Raw genomic sequence first — 26,426 nt, forward strand, 5'->3', positions numbered from 1 at the left:
CAATACAAGAGAACTAGGTGACGGAACTAAAAGGGAGAAAATATAATAAAATTTAAAGATAAAATTATCAAAAAGGGACAATTGGGGATAGTCTAGTGGCAAACACTCTTTGGAGTAGGATAACTAGCTCCATTAGAAAGATAGCAAAATATATTTTAATCTAGGCAAAGATTCTCCACTAATAAAGAAAGTTGGTGGTGGGATTAAGCTATCCAAAAAGTCATAAAGACCAAACAAAAACATTTGGTATAGAACATGGCAAACTTTGAAAAGTATAGAGAAGCAGGAAAAGATGCAATAAAAAGGCCGAGAACCTAGATATAGAGCATATAATAATTTATACGGTAGATTAGATGCAAAAGAATGGTAAACAGACATATTTAAACTTGCTAGAGCTAGAGAAAGAGGGAGCAAGGACATAGGTAATGTAAAATTTATAAAGGATGAGGATGAGAGTGTCATTGTTAAACAAGAAGACATTTTAAGAAAGAAAAAAAAAATGGCAAAGCTACTTTACTTTAATAAGCTACAAAATGAAAACCAAGTAGAACGCTTAACCTTAGAATTGAAAAATGAGGGAAAAAAAAAACAAAATTTTGAAATTTATTCTCAAAATTAGGGTTAATAAAGTTACGTTTGCATTAAAATGAAAAATGGAAAAGGGGTTCTCTCATCCGATCCTATAGATTTTCCATTTTCATCTTTTTTTAGGGTTCCAAGTAAGATCTTAACCCTAGACAACTTGCAAAGAAGGGAGGAGTTCTCCATCGCCAAAAGATGCACCCGTTTCATGGCTAAGGCAAATTTAGTAGACCACCATCTCCATTGCCCCTAGACCCAAAATCTTTGGAATGTGGTTTTGACTCTAAGCGGACAACGAGGGTTACTGCAAGATTTGTTGGAGGGGAGCTCCGGGCCTGGAGAGGGATTTGGTCAACAAATGAAAAGAAGAAGGCTTTGTCTCTCATTTCTTTCGCAATTTTCTGGGGTGTTTGGAAAGAGAAGAACATAAGAGAGTATTAAAAATTCAATCACAATGCTTCAATTCAACAAAGAGCTATGGTTTAATAAGGTTACTAACTGGCGCAGTGGACTCGTAACAAATGAGCTCAATTTAATTTTTCATTTTTGTGACACCCTTTAGAGTAGTTGATTTCTTGTACTTCAGGTTGGCATCCCCCTGATGCCCTCTTTATATATACTATCTTTACTGATTAAGGGGAAAAAAAATAGATGAAAAATGGAAGAGCTATAGGACCAGAAGACATCCCAATTGAAGTTTGGAAATGCCTCGATGATAACAGAGTTATATGGTTAGCTGTTTTTTTCTACTATAAAAATAAAAGGAAATTTAATTTAACCTGAGAAATGGAGAACAAGATGGGAGACAAGGAGTCCTCAACCACCTAGAGAAGTTGAAAAACTGAAAGAAGGGAGGAAAAAAACAAAATACAATTAAAAACTCCACTACAAGAATGCTGCCTTCCAATCTATAGTAAGATCAATCAGCGGAAAACCCGTAAAGAAACCCAATGAGTGTACCCAAAAGGAGGCTAGGAAAGTCGCTCTATCCCACAAAAGTCATGAGCAAGTATATTGACATCTAAAAATCCTAGCATTCCTCTCAATCCACATGGTCCAAATGATGGAAAAAACAGCCGCATACCATATAACTCTACCACTGCTATTATTTCCAAAACCCCTACATTAACCAAAAGCTAGTCTTTCACCTTTCCCAAAGTCACCCACTCTTCCCCTACCAGAGAGGAAAGGGGATTCCAAAGCTGCGATGCCACCTTGCAATGCACAAAGACATGGGCATTTGACTCATTATTTCACAACAAATGAAGTGCATATTAGGATTAAAAGCCATATAGGGTCTTCTCCTCAAAAGCATATCATGCATGCTGATCTTGTCCAGGACCACAATCCAGAAAAAAGCCCTAATCTTCCCCAGCACCTTAGCCCTCTAAGGTAAGTAGTTCCACGGAGAAAGGTTAGGGCTATGGGTTTTCAAAGGTGAGATGGAAAAGATTTAGAAGTAAATATACTTGAGGAATCCCTCTCCCAGACTCTCATCCTCGCTAGAAGTGCGAATGTGCTAGTCCAACAAGGAAATAAGGGTAGTGAGCTCATAGACCTCTCTTTCATTGAAAATCCAGAAGAAAATGGAAATCAATAGAAGGAGGACCCCCCTCAAAAGAAATAATAACTAACAAGAGCATTATTAAGAGAAGAAAGCTTAAAAAGACGAGGAACCTTCAACATCAACAGAACCCGCCCCCCAACACACACACACACATACATCTTTCCAGAAATGGACTTTTATGCCATTACCCACTTTTATCCGAATAAGAGGAAAGAACTAATAGGCCACTTGAGAGACAAATTTCTAGGGACAAACATGAGAAGTGATGCCACTACTCATCTCCCACCCATTCAATTTGATCTCGTAGTTACTCTTTATCACCGTATGCCAAAGGAATGAGGGAACCTCCAAAGCCATTTACCTATAAGAGACATGTTTTTAGATACCACATTCCCAATACGTAGGCCCCCATATCCCAACTAACAAGATGGTCGCACCTACCCTCCCCAAGACCCAACCAAATGAAATTAAGCATCAACCTCTCTGAGGACTTGGCAGCTTTAGAAGGAACTCTAAACAAAGAGGGATATAAATTGGGATAATCGAAAGAGAATCACTAATGAGAGTGCCACAGCCCCCAAGGGAAAAATAAACCCTCTTCCAACCCTCAAATCTCCTAGCCATCTTTTCCAATACAGGGTCCCAATGGCTTTAGTGTTTGGATTACCTCCAAAGGGAAGGCTGAGATAAGTAAAGGGCCATTGCATAGATTCACAACTTACACTCAATTTGAAATTTTGAAGTCCTCCCACCCATGTCAATGCTAATTATACCACTCTTGGACAATTTGATCCTAAGTCTCGAGATCTTCTCCAAGATTTTGAGCAACAGAATAGCTTTCTTGAACTTTAATAAATTGTCCTCAAGGAGTGGCAGAGTGTCATCAGCAAACTAGATATGTGACATCTCCACTTCCTCCCCATACAAAGGCCTCTGATCACCCTCATTCGCTGAGCATGAAAAAGGAAAAAAAAAGACTACTAATGGTATCAAAAGCTAAGGTGAGCAAGAAGGGGGATAGAGGGTCCCCTTGTCTAAGACCCCTAGAGGCCTTGAACCAATCTTTCAATTGACCATAAAAATGACAGACATATGGGACAAAGAGGATCCACTTTCTCCATAAATCTCCAAAGCCTTTTTTGCTCATCACCTTATCTAAAAATCCCATTTGATCCTATCATAGGCTTTCTCAAACTCCACTTTAAAAACAATATCCTTTCTACCTCTCCCCACCCCCCCCCTTTTTTTTTCCACATCCTCTACCACCTTGTTGGCCACCAACATCACATCTAAGATATGTTTTGTCATGGATAAAAGCAGATTAAGCCAAGGTGATAGTTTCCCCTAATACAATTCTGAGACTATTAACGAGGACTTTAGACAGGAAGGCTACAATAAGGCTACTCAGTTTAAAGTCCCCAAATTTTCTACCTTCCTCCTTCATAGGAGTAAGGGTGATAAAAGTGGAATTAGCACTAGTGTTGACCACCCTCATGATGAAACTCTTCAAAGAATTTGAGGATATCCACTTCCAACACATGCCAATTTATTTTACACAATTATAAAAACTAAGAAAATGCTAAGACAATGGGAGGAAAAGCACTTTAATACCTATTTACAAAATAGATTAGATATTCAAAATCGTAATAACTATCATGGAATTACACTTACAAGGCATACAATGAAACTGCAGGAAAGGGTAACTAAATGAAGACTAAGATTAGAAACGAGGATCTCAGAAAATCAATTTGGTCATATGTCTAGGAGATTGACTAGGAAAGCTATGAGCCATGGAAAACATTTTCCATTTACCACTAATTAGTTTTCCAAAGAATTATAAAAAATTTAGTTAGTTTTTTAAGATTCGTACTAAAAAAATAAAACATAAAGTGTTTGTTTAAATATGCAAAATAATTTTCCATTTTGCATTTCTAGATTTTTAAATAATACAAAAACAACAGCTCGTCTTCCAATTCTCAAAAAACTATACAAGGTATCATGGATTTTGGGGCTTGAATTTTGGATTTGTGTGGATTTAGAAGAAACTCTACATAATCTACACAAATTAAAGTCTAAGATCAAAATTTCATACTCCCATACGCAAAGTAAGAGTTAGAAATCTAGAAAAATAATAAAAAGTTGTTTTACAACTTTTCTGTATAAATTTGGAAAATTGGAAAACAAAGAGGTATTTTTGTAATTATTTAAAAAATTATAAATGGAAAATAAAACTGTTTCCATGAACAAATGATGCCAAAACTGTTTATTGTTGTTCAATTAGTTCATAAAAATGTTGTGAAAATGAAATATTAGGTGTTTTTGTATTTTTTTTGGAAAAATAAAATGGAAAATGAAAACTAAACAGTCCTTAAATATTTTTTGACAATATTAACAAAAAAGTTTAGGGAGAAGAAGAGGGAGGTATCTTAGTAGGTATACTGATGTCATTAAGGATATGTGTATAGAGTAATGACTAGTGTTAAGACTACAAGTGGAGAATCTAGGGAATTACTTATCACAATAGGAGTGCTTCAAGGATGCTTCAAGCTGTTACCATTTTGCAATAGTGATGGATGAACTTACTAAGAGTATTTTGATATTTCATGGTGAATGTTGTTCGCAAATGATTTATCTTAATTGATGAAACTAGAAGTGGTACAAAGTCTAAGTTAGAATTATGGAGAGAAGCTTTAGAATCTAGAAATTTTAGGATGTGTAGGAATAAGACAAAATATATGAAATGCAATTCTACTCATAGCAGGAGGAATATTGGGAAAGAGACGAAACTTGATGGTCAAGAAATTAAAAGCGCTACTAGATTTCAGTACCCTGGATCTACTATGCAAGCTAAAGGAGAAATTGAAGGAGTTATGCATAGAGTTAAAGCAAGGTCAATAAATGATGAAGTGCTTCTGATGTGTTGTTGTAAAATTAAAATAAAAGTTCAATAGGATGAGCTGCTATACAGATCCAAATGTTAGGCAACTAAACAACATATCCAAAAAGTAGAAGTTACTAAATTGGGAATGCTAAGGTGAATGAGTGGTATAACGTTAAAAGATAAATTAAGTAAAGCACATATTCACAGTAAGTTAGGCATGCTGCTTATAAAAGATAAGAAAAGAGAGGGACGGCTCAGATGGTTCGTTAGTCTACAGCATAGGCCATAGTGGACCAACGAGAAGTGAGCTAGTTGCTATAAGTGGAGTTACTGTTAGTGAAAGTGGAAAAGGTCAGATAGACCTAAAATAACTTGGAATAAGGTAGTAAGGATTTAATAGCCCTTATATTGTTAAAGAGAAGTGCCTACAATAGAGAGAAAATACAACGGAATACTAGAATACAGGCCTGAATTTGAGTAATCCTACCTCCCAAAGGAAAAAAGTCTCCCTTCCACCCATCTAAACGCTTGGACACACTCCACCACCAAATCCCAAAAACTTGATGATATAGGATTACCCCCCAAAGGAACCCCTAGATAGGACAACGGCCAAACCAACTCAGCACACCCAACTTCCAAGGCTAATTCCCTCACACACTCTGTAGGCATATTAATAGTTGCAATACCACTCTTTCCCATATTAATCTTAAGGCTCGGGACCCTTTCAAAAATTTGAGGAAGCCTCAAAAAGATAGTATTAATTGCAAAGTGAAGATGCAACACCATGATCTCCTCTCTACCCACTTCTAGGCCTTTCAATAAGCCTCTATCCACCGCTTTATCAACCAGCCTACTCAAAACATCAACTACTAACACAAACAAAAAAAAAATGGAGAAAGAGGATCCCCTTTTCTAGTCCCCCTCGTGCCCTTAAACCAAGATTTAGGATCACCATTCACTAACCACAAAATTCACATTAGAAGCGCAACCATTCATCCATCTATGCCATCTCTCTCCAAACCCTTTCCTCACAAAAATCATATTCATAAAGTTCCAAGATTGTGTCCACAATCCCCTTCTTCATCCACCTCCTAATATCCTCAACAATATCATTCGCAATCAGGATTGCGTCCACAATCCGTCTTCCCCCCACAAATGCACTTCAGGACTTAGAAATAGTCTTATCTAGCACCACACTTAACCTCTCAGCTAGCATTTTGGTGATTATTTAATAAACACCCAAAACTAGATTAAACAATCTATAATCAGAAATTTTAATAGCCATACTTTTCTTAGGCACTAAAATTATAAAAGTAGGATTAATACTCTTACTTAAAATCCCATTCCAATAGAATTCATTGAAAACCTTCATCAAGCCATTCTTCATCGCTGCCATATAATCTTGATAAAAACCTAAATTAGAACCATCCAACCCAAGAGCTTTATCCCTTTCCATATCAAAAATTGTAGCCCTAACTTCCTCTTCCTCAAAATGTCTCTTTAACCAAGTTATCCTTTCAATAGGCAAAGGATCCCACTCTAGTCCTTCTACCATCGGTTTACTCTCATCCTCCTTAGTATACAGATTATAACAAAAAACAGTGATCTCAGAGGCAATTACACTAGAATCTGATATGATAACCCCCCTATCCACCTCCATCTCTTTAATCAAATTCTTTCTCTTTTTTCCATTCACTATCCTATGACAAAATTTTAAATTAAAATTGCCATCTCTAACCCATTTAAACTTCTTCTACCTCCAACTTCTCTTTCCTCAAAGATCAGCTCTTCCAATTAATTTTTCAGAGAAACCCTTTTAGCCTATTCCAACATTGAAAGGATCAGCTCTTCCTTTCTAAAAACACCTCCCTATTCCGCACTTTCAAATTTTCTTTCAACCTCTTCAGCTTTTTCATAAATCTAAACCCCTCCCAACCGCTTTCCACATCATCACTCCAAGAATCCCTAACGAAGGTCTAAAAAGAGTCGTGCTCTAACCACATATTCTCGAGCCTAAAAGGAGTGGGGCCCTAAGGCACTTCCCTAGATTCCAATAAGATAGGAAAATGATTAGGAGTGGGCCTAGGTAATACTACTTGAGAAAGATTAGAAAACTCCTCTTCCTAGTCGTTTGAAAACAAGAGCCTATCAATTCAATTAGCTACCTTCCTAGCCCCCACCGCCCACGTAAAATTGGCATTGCCCAAAGGAAGATCCCTTAACACATACTCCCTAATAGCCAAATCAAACTTCTGCATAGATGCATTAACCCTGCTAACCCCCTTCTTTTCCGAAGGGGACCTGACTGTTAAAATCACCGCTCAAAATCAACTTGGGTGAGCAAAAACCACAAAGAAAGTAAAACTCATCCCAAAAATTTCCCTTAAGAGTAGGCCTAGAAGGATCATACAGAGGAAATCCACCATTGACCCCCTATCTCTAATATCAAGCAAGACAAAGAGAGAAAAGACCCACTAAATTGTCCACTCTGCTAAGAGATCGAGTGTCCCACAACACTAAAATGTCGCCCCACCAAACCCCGAGTAGTACAAAAGCCCAATCCTTACACCACCCTTCCCAAATCCCTCTAACTAACCTCCCCATCTACTAAGTTAAGCATAGTATCCTAGATTAAGACAATATAGGGGAATTCCTTAACAAAACCTCCATAATCAGACTTCTCTTACAAACATCCCCTAGACCCCTAACATTCCGTCGGCAACTAATAATCTTCACTATCTAACGCGCTTAATCCCTTTCCCTGCACCCTTCCCTCCTCCTATAAATGATGGAAGAATTCAAATTTTTTAATTCTTCTTCCACCTTTTTTTTTCCTCTCATAAGTTATTGGACTCATCCCCAACTACCTCATCTCCTATAGGACTCACTAAATTCAACCCCATAACATTTAAGAGCTCATTTGAGCCTCTAAAGTCCCTCTCACTAACCCATCAGCGAACACCAAGTCATTCCCCCAATTAATTCCCTCATTGTGACATAAACAATCATCAGGAAAATGGACTGAACAAGAATAGGAAGAATACCTTTTCCAAGTTTTGAAGAATTCATATCGCCCATTAGAGCCACTATCTTCTCAACATTACCCCTCCCGACACCTAAAGAACTAACACCAAGGTCCACCTTATTAGGAACAAGGTCAGGAGCAAGGGGCGAAAATCTCTCATCAATCAAAGTTGTACTCTAGTCAGGCTTGTGCTTAATAGAACTGTCTAACCCTTTCCCAATATTAAAGGAAAATAAAAAACTCTCTCCTTGTATAAGCTGAAGTGTACATGATTGTTTCTTACTCAGTAATTTCTCTTCGTCTCTTTCGTTAAAGCACAAATCTCCAGCCATTTCTTCCCGATTGTCTTCTCTGCCCATCACTAACTCACTTCTAAACTGATTGACTAGTAAGCCAAAATCAGAATCAAAAAAATTACCTAGATCATCGTCTGCTTCTATGCACCTCTCGTCCTCAGTGAACTCGTCTATTTTAGTACCTTCATATTCAACTGAATACTGCTCTTTGCTGCAACAAGGATCAGTTTCATAAGAGAAACTACCATCTTTCTGCTGCATTGATTGTTGCACCAGATCCTCTAAATTGTCTTGTTGCTGAGGTACATCATCTGAAATCTCTACTTCCCTTCCATCTAATTCACCCTTCCCCCTCCCTATTTCCACACCGTGTCTTTAGAATGCTCAATATTATCCTTTAAGGTTAAATTAATCAGAGTAAGTTGCTAGAACCATTCACCTCAGGGCTGATTTTTGTGTTTTCTGCCACAGTTCTGCTCTCAGTATCTTCCTCGCTGTTTTTTCCCAGTGTTCTCTAGGACATGGGTACTAGCCTCTGTTTTCTTAACTTTTGAGACATGCCCAACACCCCTTTGGATAAGGCTTGGCCCCGCTATCCCCTTTACCTTTAATTACCCATTTAGTGGAATAAGAGGCCCACTAATAATAAGCCAAAACTTCTGTTTCCCGAGCCCAATATTATATTTTGAAGCAATTTTAAAATTTGGGCTGAGTAAGAAGGTTAGAGGATCTTTCCTCAATCACGAGATTCTAGATCATTCCTTCCTGAACAATTCTTTCCCTTCGTCGGTACATTGCTGGCAAATTCTGTGAAGGAGTGCTTCTCCAGATGCCCCAAGGCTCCCCTCTGCTCCTTCGTTAACCACTCATGTCTTTTATGTTCAAGAAACCATTGTCTGAACATCTAATGACAATCTCCTTGCTGTGTTCAAATGAAATATGCAGTAAAACTTCGAAAAGATTCCTCCAGCCTTCATTGTTCTTACTCTCAGGAACAAAGACAATACTTTGTTTTCCTCCTGCGATCCCCTTTTCTAATTGAAGTAATCTCCCCATATTTGGACAGAGTTGGGTGGGTCTGGAGTCGCACAAAAAAAAAATGATTAGATTGTGGATTTAAGCAAAAATTAGTTGGACTAGGGTTGCGATGTCTATTAATACGAAGGCTCTCCCAACATCTTCCTTCAACTCTACGAGCATGGCTGAGTCAAGTCACAGGGTAGGGACAGGGTCATCACAGTGTACTATCTTTGTCAAATGACTCAAATTCAATATTCACATCCATGATGACAAGAATTTTCATGACTATGCATTCACGTGTACGTGTATCATTACAAGAAAACTGTTTAAGCCTTCAAATATAAAGTTGAAAGTTATGAGGAAGCATTTTCTTGCAGATAAATAATCCAAATATTCTTATAAACCAAGATAGATGTTAGGACAGATTTATTCTTAAGAGAATAAGCCTTCCAATTTTTGTGGAGAAATTAACACAGCAGTCAACATGCTAACTTGACATAGATATAGTTAGTTTTTATCAGCAAAAAGAAAAAATATTAGCAAGGCATCAAGGCGATACCAACTCGTGGTACAAAACATCAACCACTCTGAAGAGTGTCGCAAACATCAAGGACTACAAAATGGTCATTAACAATTTTCCCACTAAGCCAGCTGGAGACAGCAGCAATCTATTGGTCTTTGCAGATTGGAAGTGAAGTAGATGAATCTTTGAAGGCTTTTTTATTTCTTCTTTTCCAAGCACACCAAAAGATGCCGAAAAGGATGAGGTTCAAAGCCTTTCGCTTCAACTTTGTGGCTGTGATTCCTTTCCAAGCCCAAATTTCCCCTCCAACTGAATTTGCCGTAACGAACTGCTGCCCAGCCAAGGAAAGAGCCAAATTCCACAAGTTCCTTGTCCAGGGGCAGTGAAGAAGAATGTGGTTTGACTGATTCTGCGTCAGTCATACAGAGAACACACCGACTCGTGTCTGTAAGCCTTTTTTTCTGCAGATTGTTGAGCGTTAAAATACTTGCATGTACAAACTCCCAAGCAAAAAAGGCAACCTTTGAAGGGCTGTTGTCCTCCAAATGTGAATCCAAGGGGAGTTATTGCAATTTTTTCAGATTTAACAGTGAAAATGTCACTTTTGTCCAAAGCCCATTTTAGCTCATCAGTAAAGGAGATATTCAAAATTGTAATAACTATAGTAGAATTAAACTTATGAATCATACGATGAAACTGTGGGAAATGGTAGTTGAACAAAGATTAAGGCTAGAAACAAAGGTCTCAAAAAATCAATTTGGTTTTATGCTGGAGAGATCTACCATAGAAGTTATATATCTTTTAAGAAGATCAATGGAAAAGTTTAGGGAAAACAAGAGGGACTTGAATATGGCATTTATTGACTTAGAGAAAGTATATGATAGGGTACCTAGGGGATTTCTACAGTGGGTTTTATATATATATATGGTGTATGTAGTAGGTATACTGATGTCATTAAGAATATGTACGATGGAGTAATGACAAGAGTAAGGACTTCCAATCACCATAGGTGTAAATCAAGGATCTGCTTTGAGCCCTTATCTTTTTGCTTTAGTGATGGACCAAATGACTAAGAGTATTCAAAATGAGGTTCCATGGTGTATGTTGTTTGCAAATGATAATGTATTAATTGATGAAACTAAGGGCAGAGTAGAGGCTAAGTTAGAACTATGGAGAAAAGCTTTGGAATCTAGAGGATTTAGGATAAGTAAAAATAAGACAGAATATATGAAATGTAGTTTCAGTAATTATTGGAGGAATATTGAAAACAAAGTTTAACTTGATGATGAAGAAATAAATAGAACTTGTAGATTTCGATGCCTTGGATCTATTATGCAAGTTAAAGGAGAAATTGAAGATGATATAATGCATAGAGTTAAAGCAGGTTGGGTAAAATGGAGAAGTTCTTCAAGTGTGCTTTGTGACCGTAGAATACCCTTAAAATTAAAAGGGAAGTTTTATAGGACAGCTATAAGACCAACTATACTATATGGATCAAAATTTTGGGCAATAAAAAAACAGAATATCCAAAAAGTAAAAGTTGTCGAGATAAGAATGCTTAGATGGATGAGTGTATAACACTGAAAGATAAATTAAGGAATGAACATATTCGCGGTAAGTTAGATGTAACTCCTATAGAAGATAAGTGAGGGACGCCTCAGATGGTTTGGACACTTGCAATGTAGGCCACATAGTGTGCCAGTTAGGAAGAGTGATTTAGTTACTATGAAGGGCAGTAGAACGGGTAGGGGTATACCTAAAATAACTTGGAATGAGATGGTGAGTAAGGATTTAATAGCCCTACATTTGTTAAAAATAGTAGTCCATGATCGCATAAATTGGCGGAAAAGGATTCATATAGCTGACCCCACCTAGTGGGACTTAAGGCTTGGTTTTGTTGTTGTTGTTGTTGTTGTTGTAGGATGTTTTGGAAACAAAATTTATAAAGAAATCTATAAAAGTCAGAGTGTGAGACATCCCACCACATTCCTTGTAAAAGGAATGTCCTAGAAAAATCCCTGATCAGTGATTTGGAGGTGATGATTGATAAGGGCATTTCTGTCACAAGCCAAGCCGTGGATGGAAGGAAATGTCGCTCTAAGGTTACGATTCTCATGCCACACATCATGCCAAAAATAAACATTGGTCCCATTCCCACTTGAAATGTCACAAATTGTAAAAAATCATCACATCCTTTCCAGAGGAATTTCCATACTCCCACTACATAGGGACCTCTTCTATTGGGAGTTGTCCAATCATTGTGCTCAAGCCCATCTTTAAAAATAATAATATCCCACCAAAAGGTAGTCTTCCTCCTTCATGAACCTCCATAACCACTTCTCGAGGAGGGCTTTATTGGATGTGAGGAGGGACTTTAACCCCAAACCTTCTGAGCAAATGGGTTGTTTGACCACCCATCTAACAAGGTGATATTTGAACTCCTTCCTAAGCTGCCCAAAAGAAATCTTCTCTAAATTCCCTCCAATCTACAAGTGAATGAAGTCGGTAAGGGAAGGAGAGACATGAAGCAAATTGGAAGATTTGTCAACGTGCTTCTGATAAGAGTGAGTTTGCCCCCTTTCAATAAGAAATTTCTTTTCCATTCTGCCAATCTCCTCTCAAATTTTTCAATAATAGGGCCCAAGACTCCTTTATCTTTGAATTTGACTTCGAGGGGAGAGACCAAAGTTAATGAGAAAGGTTCCCAATGCAACCTAAAAGACCAACAAGGAAAGTCCACCCCCCTGGGTGTTCTCCTCAATTGGAATAAGCTCACTTTTACCATGGTTCACTTTTAGGGCTAAGTCGGCCTCAAACCCTAACAAAATGCATTGACCCTATGTTTGGACAGGCCTTGGACTAGGAATTGTATTGGATTTGGATAAAATGTACTATAAAATTGTATTGAAATCTGTCCAAATCCACTCAAATCAAAATCCAAGGTCCGAAATCCATCCTCCCAAACATAGCATGAAGGTTGAGGATATGAAGGGGGCCATCTTCACAAAAATAATAGTATCATCTGCGAAAATAAGATGAGAAACTTTTGTAAGCCTTCCATTTTTGCCCACCTTAAGACATCTAAAGATCCCTCCTTCAATAGCTTTCATCAGTATAAGGCAAAGCACCTCCGTAACCAAAATAAACAGAAAAAGATCTCCTACTTCAGGCCTCTTAAGGAGCGAAAGAAATCAGAAGGGCAGCCATTTATGAGCACTGAGAAGCTTGCGGTGTTGATGCATTGAGCAATCCAACTACATCATAGCTCCCCAAAGCACATTTTCTTGAGGAGATAAAGAAGGAAGTTCTAGTTGACATGATCGAAAGCTTTCTACATATCCAGTTTGCACACTATTCCTTTTTTTCCCTCCTTCAGATAGGCATCCACCACTTCATTAGCAATAAGGGCTGCATCCATAATCTATCTTCTAGCGACAAAAGCATTTTGATATTGACCAATGACTTCCGGTATTGCTTTTTTGAACCTCTCAGCTAGTACTTTGGCAATGATTTCATAAATGCTTCCCACCTAGCTAGTGAGGCAAAAATCCTTCAAAAATGTTTAACAAGTCATGTTAAAAAGCAATACCGGAAGTAATTATGCAACTAACGAATTTTCTTGATCTATGGAACTCTTCAAAAATGTTTAACAAGTCATGTTTGAGGAGGCTCCAGTTAGCCTAAAAGAAAACCAAGGAGAAACCCTTCGGTCTAGGTGCTTCATCCCCATTGCAATTTTTAATAGCTTGTAGGACTTCTACTTCTTCAAAAAGTCTCTCAAGCCACCCTGCAGTGGAAGAAATGAGAGATCTAAAATTGATGCCATCCTTTATAGGTCTCCAAGCCTTAGGTTCAGTGTAGAGGTCTTTATAAAAATCACAATAACATTCCTAAAATCCTTTCCCCTAGTTAAGGTGATTTCCCCAATTTCAGTGCTAGATAAAGTGTTACTTCTACAATGAGCGTTTTTGCTCAATAAAATAATTTTGTATCACGGCCCCCCTCTTTGAGCTAGAAAGCTCTAGATTTCTGCCGCCAAGATATCTCCTCTAGATTAATAACTTCATTCAATTCCTTCTTAAGCATAGCTCTTTTGGCTCTATATTCATCATCAAGACCCCGGATTAATCCTTGTTCATCAATCTCTTTGATGCCATTAAGGATAACAATCTTCTTTGCTTGGGCATTCCCAAAAATGTTTTTGTTCCATATCTTTAGCTTTTCTTTTATTCCTTTCAACTTTGAGACAAGCACAAAACTAGACTTCCCCGTGACCATAATAGAAGACCACCAAATTTTCACTAACTCCAGAAACCATCATGTTTTAACCACATATTCTCGAAGCGAAAGGGGGTTCACCCCCATTTAACACCCCCCCCCCGGGGGGTGTCAAGAGGGAAATGATCTGAGATGGGCCTAGGGAGTAGACTCTACATTACGTTAGGAAAATGAATTTCCAATTTTCAACCGCACCAATGCAAGGGTGATCAATAAGGGCATTCACATTTATTAAGTCAAGGAATTATCTCATGCTACTAGTCTCAAGGCTATCCCCACTTCTTTCATGCTAACATCAATAATCATATTGAAATCTCCAATAATCCAAGGAGCATCCCATCCACACCTCATCTCGAAGGCTCATTCCAAAAAAAAAGACCTAGGAGGTCCTTCACCTAGGCCATACACCCCTATGAAAATCCAGGAAGTTATCGTTCGTGCTTTTGAGCAAACAAGATACTGCCAAGGAGTTTATGGAGTGGGTCAAACAATTCCACAACACTAGGCTTCAACAAGACTAGTATGCCCCCTGAGCTACCTACTGCTTTGAGGGGTATCTAATCACAAGCATCTCGGCCTCAAATGTCATTGATCAAAAGCCGCTCCATCATCTCCACCTTAGCTTCTCTTGCAAGCACACCACATTAGCTCCACCCCCAATCCTTAAGAAAGGACTTGATTACACTCCTCTTGGATTTGTTGTTGAGACTCCTCACATTCCAGGAAATGATTTTTCTCGACATGATTTAACACAAAGGCTCTGACTACTACATACCTCTTCCATTTCTAAGCATCCTCTTATTTTTACCTAGTTCACTGTACATTCCAAGCACTTTAATTCCCTATTGGCGTCCAACTTTTTGACACTGCCTACTGGTTTTTTATGATTGCTTCCCATTTCCTCTCCTCTTTCTTTCAATATCCTCAAACAGTTGTAAGGCTCTGTTCTCAAATTCTTCGAAACACATGCCTATGGTTTTGCTTACCAATTTCAACTTCCGAAGGACCCAAATAGATACCTGATTCTTGAATTGAGCATTGTCTAACTCCAAATCATTCAAAGTTTCAAATTGGGCCTATCAACCAAATCCTTAAATTTGGGATTGGCACAAAAAGTGTCATAGCTAGTACTAAGGGTTGGGACAAGGGCTAGACTTCCAATATCACTTGGAGAATTAGGGGGTTCCTACTCCAAAACTGTCTCCTCATGAGTTGCAGTTGCCTATGAGAGGAGATCTTGTAGGGGAATAGTCTTCCCAAAGTGCGCTAACTTTTTGACAGCTTCAAAAGGACCATCATCCAGCTTAAAGGGAGAAAAAGAGTTGGGATTTGACTTTGAGTGGTAAAGTGAGATTGCAAGGTCGAACATCCTCAAACAAGACGAAGGATTTGGGATTGCCTTTATTAAGCTTTAAGAAATCCAAAGAGTTGCCTATAGCACTGCTCTTCTCCCCCACAACACTCACAAAGGATCATATGCACTTGCTCATCTTCCCCACAACACTCGCAAAGGATCATATGCGCTCACTCGTCTTCCCCATCACCTGTGGATTGGATGTCAAGCCACCACTCAGCAATAGACTCAAAGGCTTGCCACAATGAGGACAAGGGCACAAGGGGACTGATCTGTTGAGAATTGGGTCCAAATCCATTGGGGAAGTCGTCAGCTTCTTCTCCACTTGTTGAATGACTGAAGATGTCGAGCCTTTCTTTGTGGACGGCAGCCTAACTCGGCTGCCAAGGAGATCTTCATCCATCCCTTGGATTCAAACCCCTCTAAAAATGCAAGGGTTTTCCAACCACTATTGTTGGTCTCCATAAAGGCAAGATAGTTCCCAAACAACCTTAAGTTCAGCTTCAAAGTGAGGGTTCTATCCTTATTCTTTGATCGACTAAACCAAGAACTTGCCTGCGGTATGATTTTTTCGAAGCCCAAAATTCTTCTCAAGATTCAAGAAACCATCTAAATTCAGCCATCTCTAGGAAGATGGAGACCCTTCTTCCCCTATTGTATTCCGTGATTCAAGGTAAATCGAAACTTCCCCTTCAAAGACCAGATCGAAAGACTTCCTTACAACCTAAAAACACCACAATGCACTCTCCATCCCTTGGCATCACGTCAATACAGGAAGCAAACAAAGAACCAAGCCAAAGAAGCTTGTGAACCAAGAGAAAGCTTGCTAAACTAAGGAAAAAGGAGGAGCTTGCAAATCAGTCACAAAGTCGACCTATGGGAAGCAAGCAAGCACCAAAAAATCAAAGAGAAAGGTCAAAGAGGTAGGCCCAGAATGAGACGAACACAGAGGACTGCTCAAACCAGGGCTTATGGAAAGGAGATGACTACTCAAGCACGAGGGGAGTCGTGGTCGAACATGACAAACGACACCAAAGAGGATAAGGAGAGCACTAGGGGCTTGCGGAAAAAGGATAAGGAGAGGGCTTGATTATATAGTGTCTTATAATTATCTTTTAGCAGTTCCAAAGTTTTCTGAATTTTTTTTTAGCTATCATGGCATCTGTTTTGCCATAGCTAAATGAAATATATGCTATGAAGCATGGACATTGACACCACAGCACTAGTAAAAAATGACACAAATACAGAGGCATGACAATCCTCAAAATATGGTACAACATAGCCAACACTATAATAAATATGAAATATTATATTATATTTAAGTAATCTTCTCTTTGTTTTGAAAATTCAGAATCTGTTTCTTGCATGTTCTTCCATTGCTCCTTTTCATAGAGGGTGTGGAATAATCTTTTTTGGCTTATTTGGACAGAGTTGGTGTCTAGAGTCAAATGGAAGATTTGTTGACAATTTCATTTTCAGGTTTTGGGAGGGGTAAAGATGGTTTGGCCTTGTGGAGGTGTGTCATTTTTGTTTGGCAGATTTGGTTGGAGTAAAATGCTCATAATTTTCCAGCGAACAGGATGTCTTGGATTATTCTTTGGGATAAGATTCAGAATCTAGCTTCCTTGTGGGCTTCTGCAGCAGGATGTTTCAAAGGAATTTGTTTTTGTAATTTGCCAGTGTTTTAAAAGGCATAAGGCGAGGCGTTTTACCCTCTTTGAGGCGAGGCATAAGCCTCAAGGCGTTGAGGCGTAAGCATTTTGGGATTGTTTTTTTTAAAATAATTAATAAATAAAATCAATTTATACATAATAAAAAAATGAGACAAATTTTAGAATAATGGAGAAAAAAATATAATTTTTAAATATTATATAAGCCAACTTTAGATTAAAAAAAACACAAATAATACATGTTAAAAAATAAACATGAGCCACATTACCAAAGAATAAATAAATTAAAAAAAATCCAAATTAAAGCATCCAAAAGAAAAGAAAAGGCCAAATTAAAGTCATCCACTAATTTCTAAGAATATAAAACTAAATAAATAGAGGCAGATCAAATTGAAGGGTCCACGACAGCTTGGAGGAATCGTCAGAGAGGGAGAAGGCGTTGGAGGAAAGCTACAGAAGCTTCGTCGAGTTGTCGGAGAGGGAGAAGGAGCTGGAGGAAAGCTACGGAAGCTTCGTCGACTCGTCGGAGAAGACTGGAGGCTTCGTCGAGAGATCTAAAGCTTCGTACAAAGAAATCGTCGAGAGAGGAGAAGACTGTAGGCTTCGTCAAGAGGAATTGTTGAGAGAGGAGAAGAATGAAGGCTTCGAAGAGAGAGCAGAGGCTTCATCGAGGCTTCGGAAAGAGAGCAGAGGCTTCGTCGAGCTTCGTCAAAGAGAGCAGAGGCTTCAAGAGGGAGCAGAGGCTTTGTCAAGCTTCGTCGGAGTTAGCAAAGGCTTCATTGAGGCTTCAAGAGAAAGCAGAGGCTGCGTTCTGGGTTCTGGCCAGGGATACCGAAAGGCGTACGCATGGATTCTAAGGCGTAAAAAGGCGAGGTTTTTTGCCTGATGCGTATGCCTTCTCGCCTGAGGCATACGCTTTTGTGGACTTGCACCTTTTAACTTACACCTTGGTGTGTTTTTGCCCTAAAACGCCTCAAGGTGCGCCTCATTTTCGCCTTTAAAAACATTGTGATTTAGAGAATGATTGGCTGGCTGCACTGTTTTGATATTTCTTCTAACTTTTTTTTCCAATCAAAAAAATAATTTAAATATAGTATCTATGATAAATATTAATTTTTCAATATTTATATAACATTCTACGCCAAAAAAATCAATCCAAATAGATATTCATCACTCTCCTCCTCTTTACGTTAAACAAATATCAACATATCACTTCTTTAAATTTTTGGAAAAGCCAACATTTGTTCGATATTCTTGGTAAGGTATAGGCATCTCATTTATTGCAGAACATAAGGAAAGAATTTTATGGTTTTGTGAGATGAAATAAAAACTTTATGGAGGTGTGCTTGCCTCCATGTGTTTTGGAGAGAGAAACGAGAATATTTTCCAAGATAGATGAGACATAGTTCTTGCCTTATTTTGCAAACTTTCTTTTAATGTTTTTGGGATATTTCTTTAAATGATTTGCAGCACAATCAGAGGGCGGATTTCCCCCTTTTTTTTGGGTCTTATTGGATAGTGTTTTGTTATCCCTTTTGCCTTGTTTCTTTATGTCCTCCCCTTTGTGTTTTTTTCCATCTCTTGAACAATTTCTTTTCTATCTTTAAAAAATCCTTGCTTCACATAAGTACCCAAAATGCAACAGTAATTGGCAATTTTACGTGTATTATTTAGTACTTTCAACAGGAGAACTACTAAATTGGAAGAACTACATTCTGTTTAAACTTTGGCTTGTGCTAAAATGTAGAATTAGAAGAATATCATTCCTGACAAAATGGCATCCACTTATCCAAAGACATAGGATATATTTTCCCATAAATAAAATATATATCTGTTAGCAAAATTCCAATTCAATACATGTTACACAGTTATTCAATACAAACAACTGCTAATTCATTTTTTATGTTTTATAAACACTGGTAGTATTCACATTCTTCTTGACCTCAAAATTTCTTATATCATCCTTTTAACCAAATTAGGCAATGTATCAAAACAATATAATTTTGAAAGCAATCTTTGACACAAAAGACAACAGTTTATGCTATTTTGTTTACAAATAGGATCAACAAATTTTCAGTCATGAAGAATTTAGGATTCACAATGGATTTCCTTTATAATGCTTCGTGCTAGCAGTTCCAATCTAAAGTCTTGGCTAACCTTTTATGAGGAATAAATGAGTTGGTTTTCGCAAGTTGGGCACCATAACTAGCAATGCTATATTGTTTCAATTAACTTAGTAAATTTTTTTATCAAATTAAATTAGAGATACATAGTTACTGAGTATTGATTAGCATACACTTCTACATTTTTATTGAAAAGTATACTGTCTCTATTTTTAGCAATAGTTCACCATTTTTCGACATACTTCTATTAATTTTTAGAGTATGAATATTACACTACATTAACAAGTTGAAAGCCAAAGCTGCAGATTAAAGCCCAAAAGAGCAGGATACAGATTCGCATTCTTTAACAGGATTAATAAACAGGCAAAGAGAAAAGCTCTTTACAACCCAACCAAAGTTATCTACCTGCCAATTATAAAATACAATGTGTTAAAAAGGACCAATAAAGGCTCACCTAAAGACAAGGCATGTGCCTAAACGCCCCCAGACATTGTCTAAAATTCCAAACTCAAAAAACAAACACACAACATAGTAAAGCTTATGCATTTGCCCAGAATGTGTGCTTTCTGCAATTTTTTGGTCAAGGCTTACACATTTTGAGATTGGGCATTTTAAGTCAAATTTGATTTTAAACTAGGCTAGCAAAATTCAATCATATGTGTACAAACAAATGCTCTAATTTGAGAGAATCCCTTAAACTCTTGAACCTAAGCCTTAACAGAATAATTGAAGATTGCATCTTGAATCATGAGTGGTATTTGAACTCTAGTGTTTGATTATCTTTTAGCAAGGTTAACTTGAATGATTTTATATTTATACACTTAGACTGCCCAAGAAGGAGCTTACAAATCATTTTTCCCAACATTATTTGAAATTTTTCTATTTTTTGTACATTTTTTAATATACATGTAATGTAATAATTTATTTATTTATTTATAAAAATAATAAAATTCTCAAAAGGCTTACACCCTAATTCCTTGGGGTTACAACTCACCTTATGAGGATTAAAGGCCTCGCATTATGCCTTCGCCTTTTAAAACACTGATAAAAGTATAGCATATGCCGATTTCAGCAGATGGGAGTGCTGATGTTGGAGGTGGTAACACTCATATTTGTGATTTGGTATTTTGGTTGTAATGATGATGGTGAAACTGGAATAAGTGGCAGAGGGTTGATCATGTTCGAATTGCAACCAACATAGAATCATGGAATACTGCCATTAACTATTTCCTGTTGCCTTTAAATCACTGAAATAGTGACAATAATTGAAACTTGCAGCCAAGGTAGTGGCTGAATAGTGGCCATGTTAGGATCTCTTTGGTATCATTTCTGGACTTTTTTTCACTTCTATGAAGTGCAGAAATGGCTGCTACAAACACATTTCTTTACATTGCCAGTTTTACATCTCTGTTGTACATTTTCAGCTATTTTTGAAAAAATTAAAAACCAAATTTTATGATTTTTTAGTTGTTTTGGCAACCACTTGCCAAATAGCTTAATATGAAAATTTAATTTTTTTTAATTAAATCAGTTTTTAAACATAATTTTTAATTGAAACTAAAATAAAAAATATCTATAAATTTTTTGAAAGATTTTTTTAAAAAATTAATAAATCATTTAAGAATATTTTTACTATTCTTCAATTTTCATTTACAATAAGGTAGCGCTATAAAATGAGTTTTGAAATATAAGTTAAGTAAACTAATTACAATAATTTTTATTTAATTATAAAATTTTTATTTAATTATAATATTTTTAATGCCTTTTTATGTTTTTATTATTTAAATCATATTTATTAATTGTTATTTGGTTCAAGGACATGAGCATTTATTCAATTAAACTTTTAATTTGTATTTTATAAATATTAACCAGGTTGTTGATTTTCGGTTTTAGTATTTGTTTCCAGTTTTTAGTTTTTGCTTATAATTTTCATTTTCATAATTTTTTATAGTGATACCAAAAAGTCCCTAAGAATTGCAGCCAATGAGTTCGGTAAATTCATGTTATAACTGTTGTTGCATTATGCACATGCATCAATACTAGCATTTATAACTGGATATTCAATATATAAAGAAGCAAAAGGCATCTTTTGAAACAGAAAATCACTGGAATTTGGAATCAAGAACCTCATTCCAGGCTCAAAACTCCTTGCTTCACATGAATGTAACAGCACTCCATATTTTACATAAGAAAGCATGTATTTGAATAGATATAGTAATCCCCACGTTCATAGCCAGAATCCAACAAAATATATTTAAAAGATTTCAGTATTTCAGTAACTGCACATGCTAAGATCATCTTGTCCACTTAACAGCATTCATCATGTTAATGCAAAGCAGCTGAAAACACATAGATAATTTTACCATTGAAGCTCTAATTAATATATTCTAGAAATTTTCAAATGAAAAGACGAGCATAAATTGCTTTCTAAAATCAGGCTAATTAAAGGACTCCTGGGAGACCTATACATGTGGTTTTCCACCAATCAAAATAGCTCCATCTAGTTAAATCCAGAAACTAAGAAGCTCAACAGTTTCAATAGATTTCCAGCCTTTGCAGTTAATATTAGAGGAAGAAATAATTGTAACTTGAACATTTTTAAAGCAAATTTAATTAAAGCATGTAGGACCTACGCTTTAAAAATATTGAGAAGTTTTGAGTTTGAGAGATGCATTTTCCCTACTAAAAGTCATTTACTACTAAATTTTCTTCTATTTAATTTTTAAGTGTTATATATCAAACAGATTTAGCGCTTCACAAATCGGCAAAGAAAGGATGGCAATAATTACAAAAATTGACATAATTCAGAGATTTTGAAATACGCGAGGAAGGATTGAATAAACTGACCAACAGAGACTCCAATATCGGTATCGGCAACCTGATTCTTGCGAAGCTTCCGCTCCAAATGTGCTGCTATCCATATCGTCCCAAGCGGCCCTTTTTTGGCCAATATGAACTGCGAGTAAAACATCTCTCCCCACCCAAACCCTAGATTTCATATAATTGAAATAAGCTTCTTCAAAATCCGCTCCAAAACCCAAACTTTTCGCTTCCAACCAAAAAATTATAAAAATTAAGACTTGCACAAACCCCAAATTCTCAAGCAACAGAAAACCCTAGACGCGCCTCAGGTACCACTACACCGCCTTCTTCGCCTCGAAGATGACCGAAAGCTAAATTATAGATGTCTCGAGCACAAAACGCACTTCAAGTTGACCGACTTGGCGGAATTCCGCAAAGCCCCATGGAATCAAGAGCTCAAAGCTGAAGGTCAGAAAAAACAGCTCAAAATGAAGCCGTTGACGGCGAGTAGAACATTTGGGAAAGCGGAAACCCTAGCTTCACCAGAAAGGAGAAGCTGTTCGAAACCCCAGAACCGCCGTGGCCCGGAATTCCGTTGCACAGAAGCTCAGCAGCACGCACGCAGCCGTACTTGGTCGAGATCCATCTGCATTCACGCGTGAGAAAGACAGAAGGGAGAGGAGAGAGAGAGAGAGAGAGAGAGAGAGAGAGAGAGACGTGATGAGCCTTCCGAAGCGCCTCTGTTTGGATTTCAGACTTTCGAACTTTGGAAAATATTCCGTGCGTCTCGAGTGTAATGTAGTAATAGAAATGCGCAATCATGACCGTTGGATTTAATGACCATTGCTGGACCGCGCTGAGATCGTGTTGGTTTCCGGTGGTGGCGGTAGTTTTGGGGGCGATAATTTAACATGTGTTTTAAACCATTTTGTACGCCAACCGAAGCATCGAGTTGAAACTAAAACTAGCAACTCTATATTCCTTTGGCACAATCATTTATTTATTTAAAAACTAGTGAATTAAAATTTATATTTAATTTAATTAACACTTTTAATTAGCATGCACTAATTGAACTCAAAAAAAAAAAAAACATATAAAAAATAACAAACTACTAAATAAAAGAATAAACAAGAGAGATTGTTCCACAACTTACAACAATACTGAGAAAATAAAGAAAGAACAAAAATTAAAGTAATTAGATAAAATACGGAAAACATTTCATTTATAAATAAGCTTAACAAATTTTTATATCCGTCAAATTCAATGCATCCAAAAATAGTTATAACATGAGTAGCGCGTGAACTCTCTTAAATAAATGACCGATAATGACTAAGGCATACAATCTTTGCTATTGTCAAAGGAGCATGTGGTCATGTCTTTTATCTTTTTTTCGATATTCCTTTTAAAAGTGGAGTTTTTTTTTTATTATAATATATATATTCCAATTTCGATCATGTTTGTTTTCTAAAGAGTAGTTTGCGAGGAATTTGTCATCACTATAGTAGTTGTTGTGATTTTATTTGATTCTTAATTTACTGAATTTTCAAGCAAATATGACTATTTAGTAATAAAAAAAAAATGTGATTTTTATCATTAGTTTAATAGTCGGAATCTAAATTTTCATTATCTAAGATAACTAATCTATTAGTAACTTCTTCGTTTTTGTCCGAACCATTTTTCTCTTCTTTCTTTTCGTTATTTGTTAGCACAATGTCATTTTTGTGAATCAAAGTAAGGCAACAATATGTGAAGGGATAATCTTCCCAAACCTGCTTATGATAAAACTAGATTCTTAGAAATTAATAAATGATGAAAAGACTTGCCCTGTTGTCCAACACCTCTAAAATGATTTGTCATAATAAATCCTATAAAATATGTGAACTGACAAAGGGCCACGGGTCCAAAGTTTAAGATGTAAAATAAATGTTTAAGAATTAATCACTTGCTTCATTAACAACCAAAACAATTAGTAATACCACACCATGACAGTGAAAAATAATAATAATAATAATAATAATAATATGTACCTTAAACCAACTCATCGTGATATGCAATTTGAAGAACATCCACTATACAAAAATGCCTTGTGTGAATGGAATATAGATAGATTGACAAAATACCAAGTCCTAAACACAATGGAGATAAAGTAATTTTTGGCCTCTTTGCTCTATTTGCCACAAAAACATAAAAAAAAACACAAAAAAAAACGTAACACGATAAGTTAACCAAAGAAAAAAGAACATGAAATTAGAAATTATGAAGAATGCACACATAGAGAATTAATCCACGTCATTAACCCATGTGAAAATGAGAATTTTCATATGGATATATCATTACTTTACACACTTTTCTTTATAAGCCTCAATTCATTTTTTTGAATGTTTTGGAAAAAAATCGTTTTTATTTATTTATTTATTTATTTATTCTAATAACTTAGAATTCCAATTCGGCCAAAACCTTTAAACCCTACTAGGGTGCTCTAAACCAAGGGAGGATGTGACAACCTTACGACTTGGCAATGACTCTCTCCTGAGAAGTGAATGATTAATCTTCAAGCAAAATCAAACCCAATACCTCCTATTACTACGAACCACAAAAAATTTGTGCCTTTAAAATTAAAACAAAAAAATTAGTACAATATTTTATTTTGTATTAAACAAAGAAAGGGTATAATTTATGTGAATATTCTTTAAAACAAATAAGTCAGAATTTATCTAGTCTGTTCTCCTTAACAAGATCTACCAATTTGGCGGTTTAAGGATTCACTTTTCAAGAAAGGCAATAGTGGATATTCTTGATGACTAATTTGACAATTTGTGAAAATGAATTTCTATTGATTTTCATTATCTTTAAACAAATATGTCGATTTGAGAGCTTAGGAAGTGCATTTCCAAACAAGGTGATGTGAATCTTTCAAACAACGAATTTGACCATATGTTGAAATGCTTTTATTGACCTTTGATCTCTTTAAAGAGATATATTAGTTCATGTGCTCGAGCAGTATGTTATCGTATAAGGAGGTGATGGATGTTTCAAATAAGAAATTAGATCATCTATGAAAGTTGAATTTGTATCCAATATTCATCGGCACAATGTTTATCACAAAAGATGAATCTTTAGGCAATGACGAATTGCACGAAAATGATCAAAAATTTGACGTTCTTCAATCACCAGTGGCTCTAGTTGAATAAAATGTGGAAGAGCCAAGTATAGGTTGTTAATGTGTACATTCTCTTCAAGTTTTGTTATTCTCCACAACTTGATATATGGCTCATGGCTAGGGGCCCTCCTTTTGAAAAGTTGATGAGAGACTATTTATAAGGGAGGTTATATGAACCCCTAAAAATCTTCAAATATTGATACTTGTTATTGTACATTTATGGCGGCTTATGACTGCTAACTGTATATAATTAGTTAGACTTATATTTTGATATTGAACCAAAAATCTATTTTTTTTTTTTAATGAGGCTTAATAAACTTTTTTTTTTAAATTATAATTGGACTCACTAAAATAATTAACTAAATTTTTTTATATTAACTAAATAAATTAATTTTAGGAATTTATATTTTGTATTGTTTATGCATTCCTTTCTTTTGTTTTATTTTAAAAAGAAAATCCTTTTGTAGAATTTATTTATCAATTTTGGAATCTAGAACAATTTCATAGATATGTAATTGTGGAGGGGAATAACTTTGTCATAGTTATTATTTTTTAAATCGTTTTATGCTACATATTCCTCCATTTACATTTTAGACTAGCTAATAGCTCCCCAGCTTATTTAGATATAGATGGCTAGGATCTCTCATAATTTGTGGTTAGGCGTGTTACTAAAGTATGATTTTCATTTAGAGAAGGTTTGTTTGGGAATAGAGCTCTACATTGTTTCTTGTGTTGGTCTATTAAGAGGCGGTATTTATAAGAGAGCCACCTTTTTCTTTATCATTGGTCCCATAGTTTATTTTCATTTTATTGGCCTAGGAACAACCATATTCATGTTTGATGTGTTTTCATAGAAAATGGTATGCCTATGGGTGATGTATGGACGGGTATCATTTGGGATTCGATTGGAGTCTATACTCTATAGTGAACTTTGTATGTTAGTTTGTATGAACTACATCCTCACAAAACAATGTGAAATTTGTGCATTCTTGTGTGTATAACTATATAACTTTTTTTTATAGTTATCGACATTTAGGTCTGTTAAGAATTATGTTGAAACTATCTCCAAGGATCCCGGGACTGATCACAACAGCAACTTAAATTAAAATAATGAAGATATCTCAACAACCTCTTAAATTCAAATA

General features: G+C 36.3%; 1 protein-coding gene across 3 annotated transcripts in view; it reads right to left on the bottom strand.

Annotated features, from left to right (window-relative positions):
- LOC131153067 (sister chromatid cohesion 1 protein 4) overlaps positions 1-22,896 on the bottom strand; it is a 58,272-nt gene extending 35,376 nt beyond the window's left edge. The window contains exons 1-2 of one of the 3 annotated variants that reach the window (XM_058105100.1): positions 22,410-22,870; positions 22,167-22,307 (exon numbers count right to left, since the gene is read on the bottom strand). In XM_058105100.1, the coding sequence (XP_057961083.1) occupies positions 22,167-22,290 (124 nt within the window). In that variant the 5' untranslated portion in view covers positions 22,291-22,307; positions 22,410-22,870. Of the gene's footprint in view, positions 1-22,166 lie in introns of all 3 variants that reach the window. The other 2 variants (XM_058105101.1, XM_058105102.1) reach the window with 2 other exon arrangements.
- Between the last annotated feature and the right edge of the window lie 3,530 nt (positions 22,897-26,426).

This window comes from Malania oleifera, chromosome 4 (assembly GCF_029873635.1).
Source record: "Malania oleifera isolate guangnan ecotype guangnan chromosome 4, ASM2987363v1, whole genome shotgun sequence".
NCBI lineage: Eukaryota > Viridiplantae > Streptophyta > Magnoliopsida > Santalales > Ximeniaceae > Malania > Malania oleifera.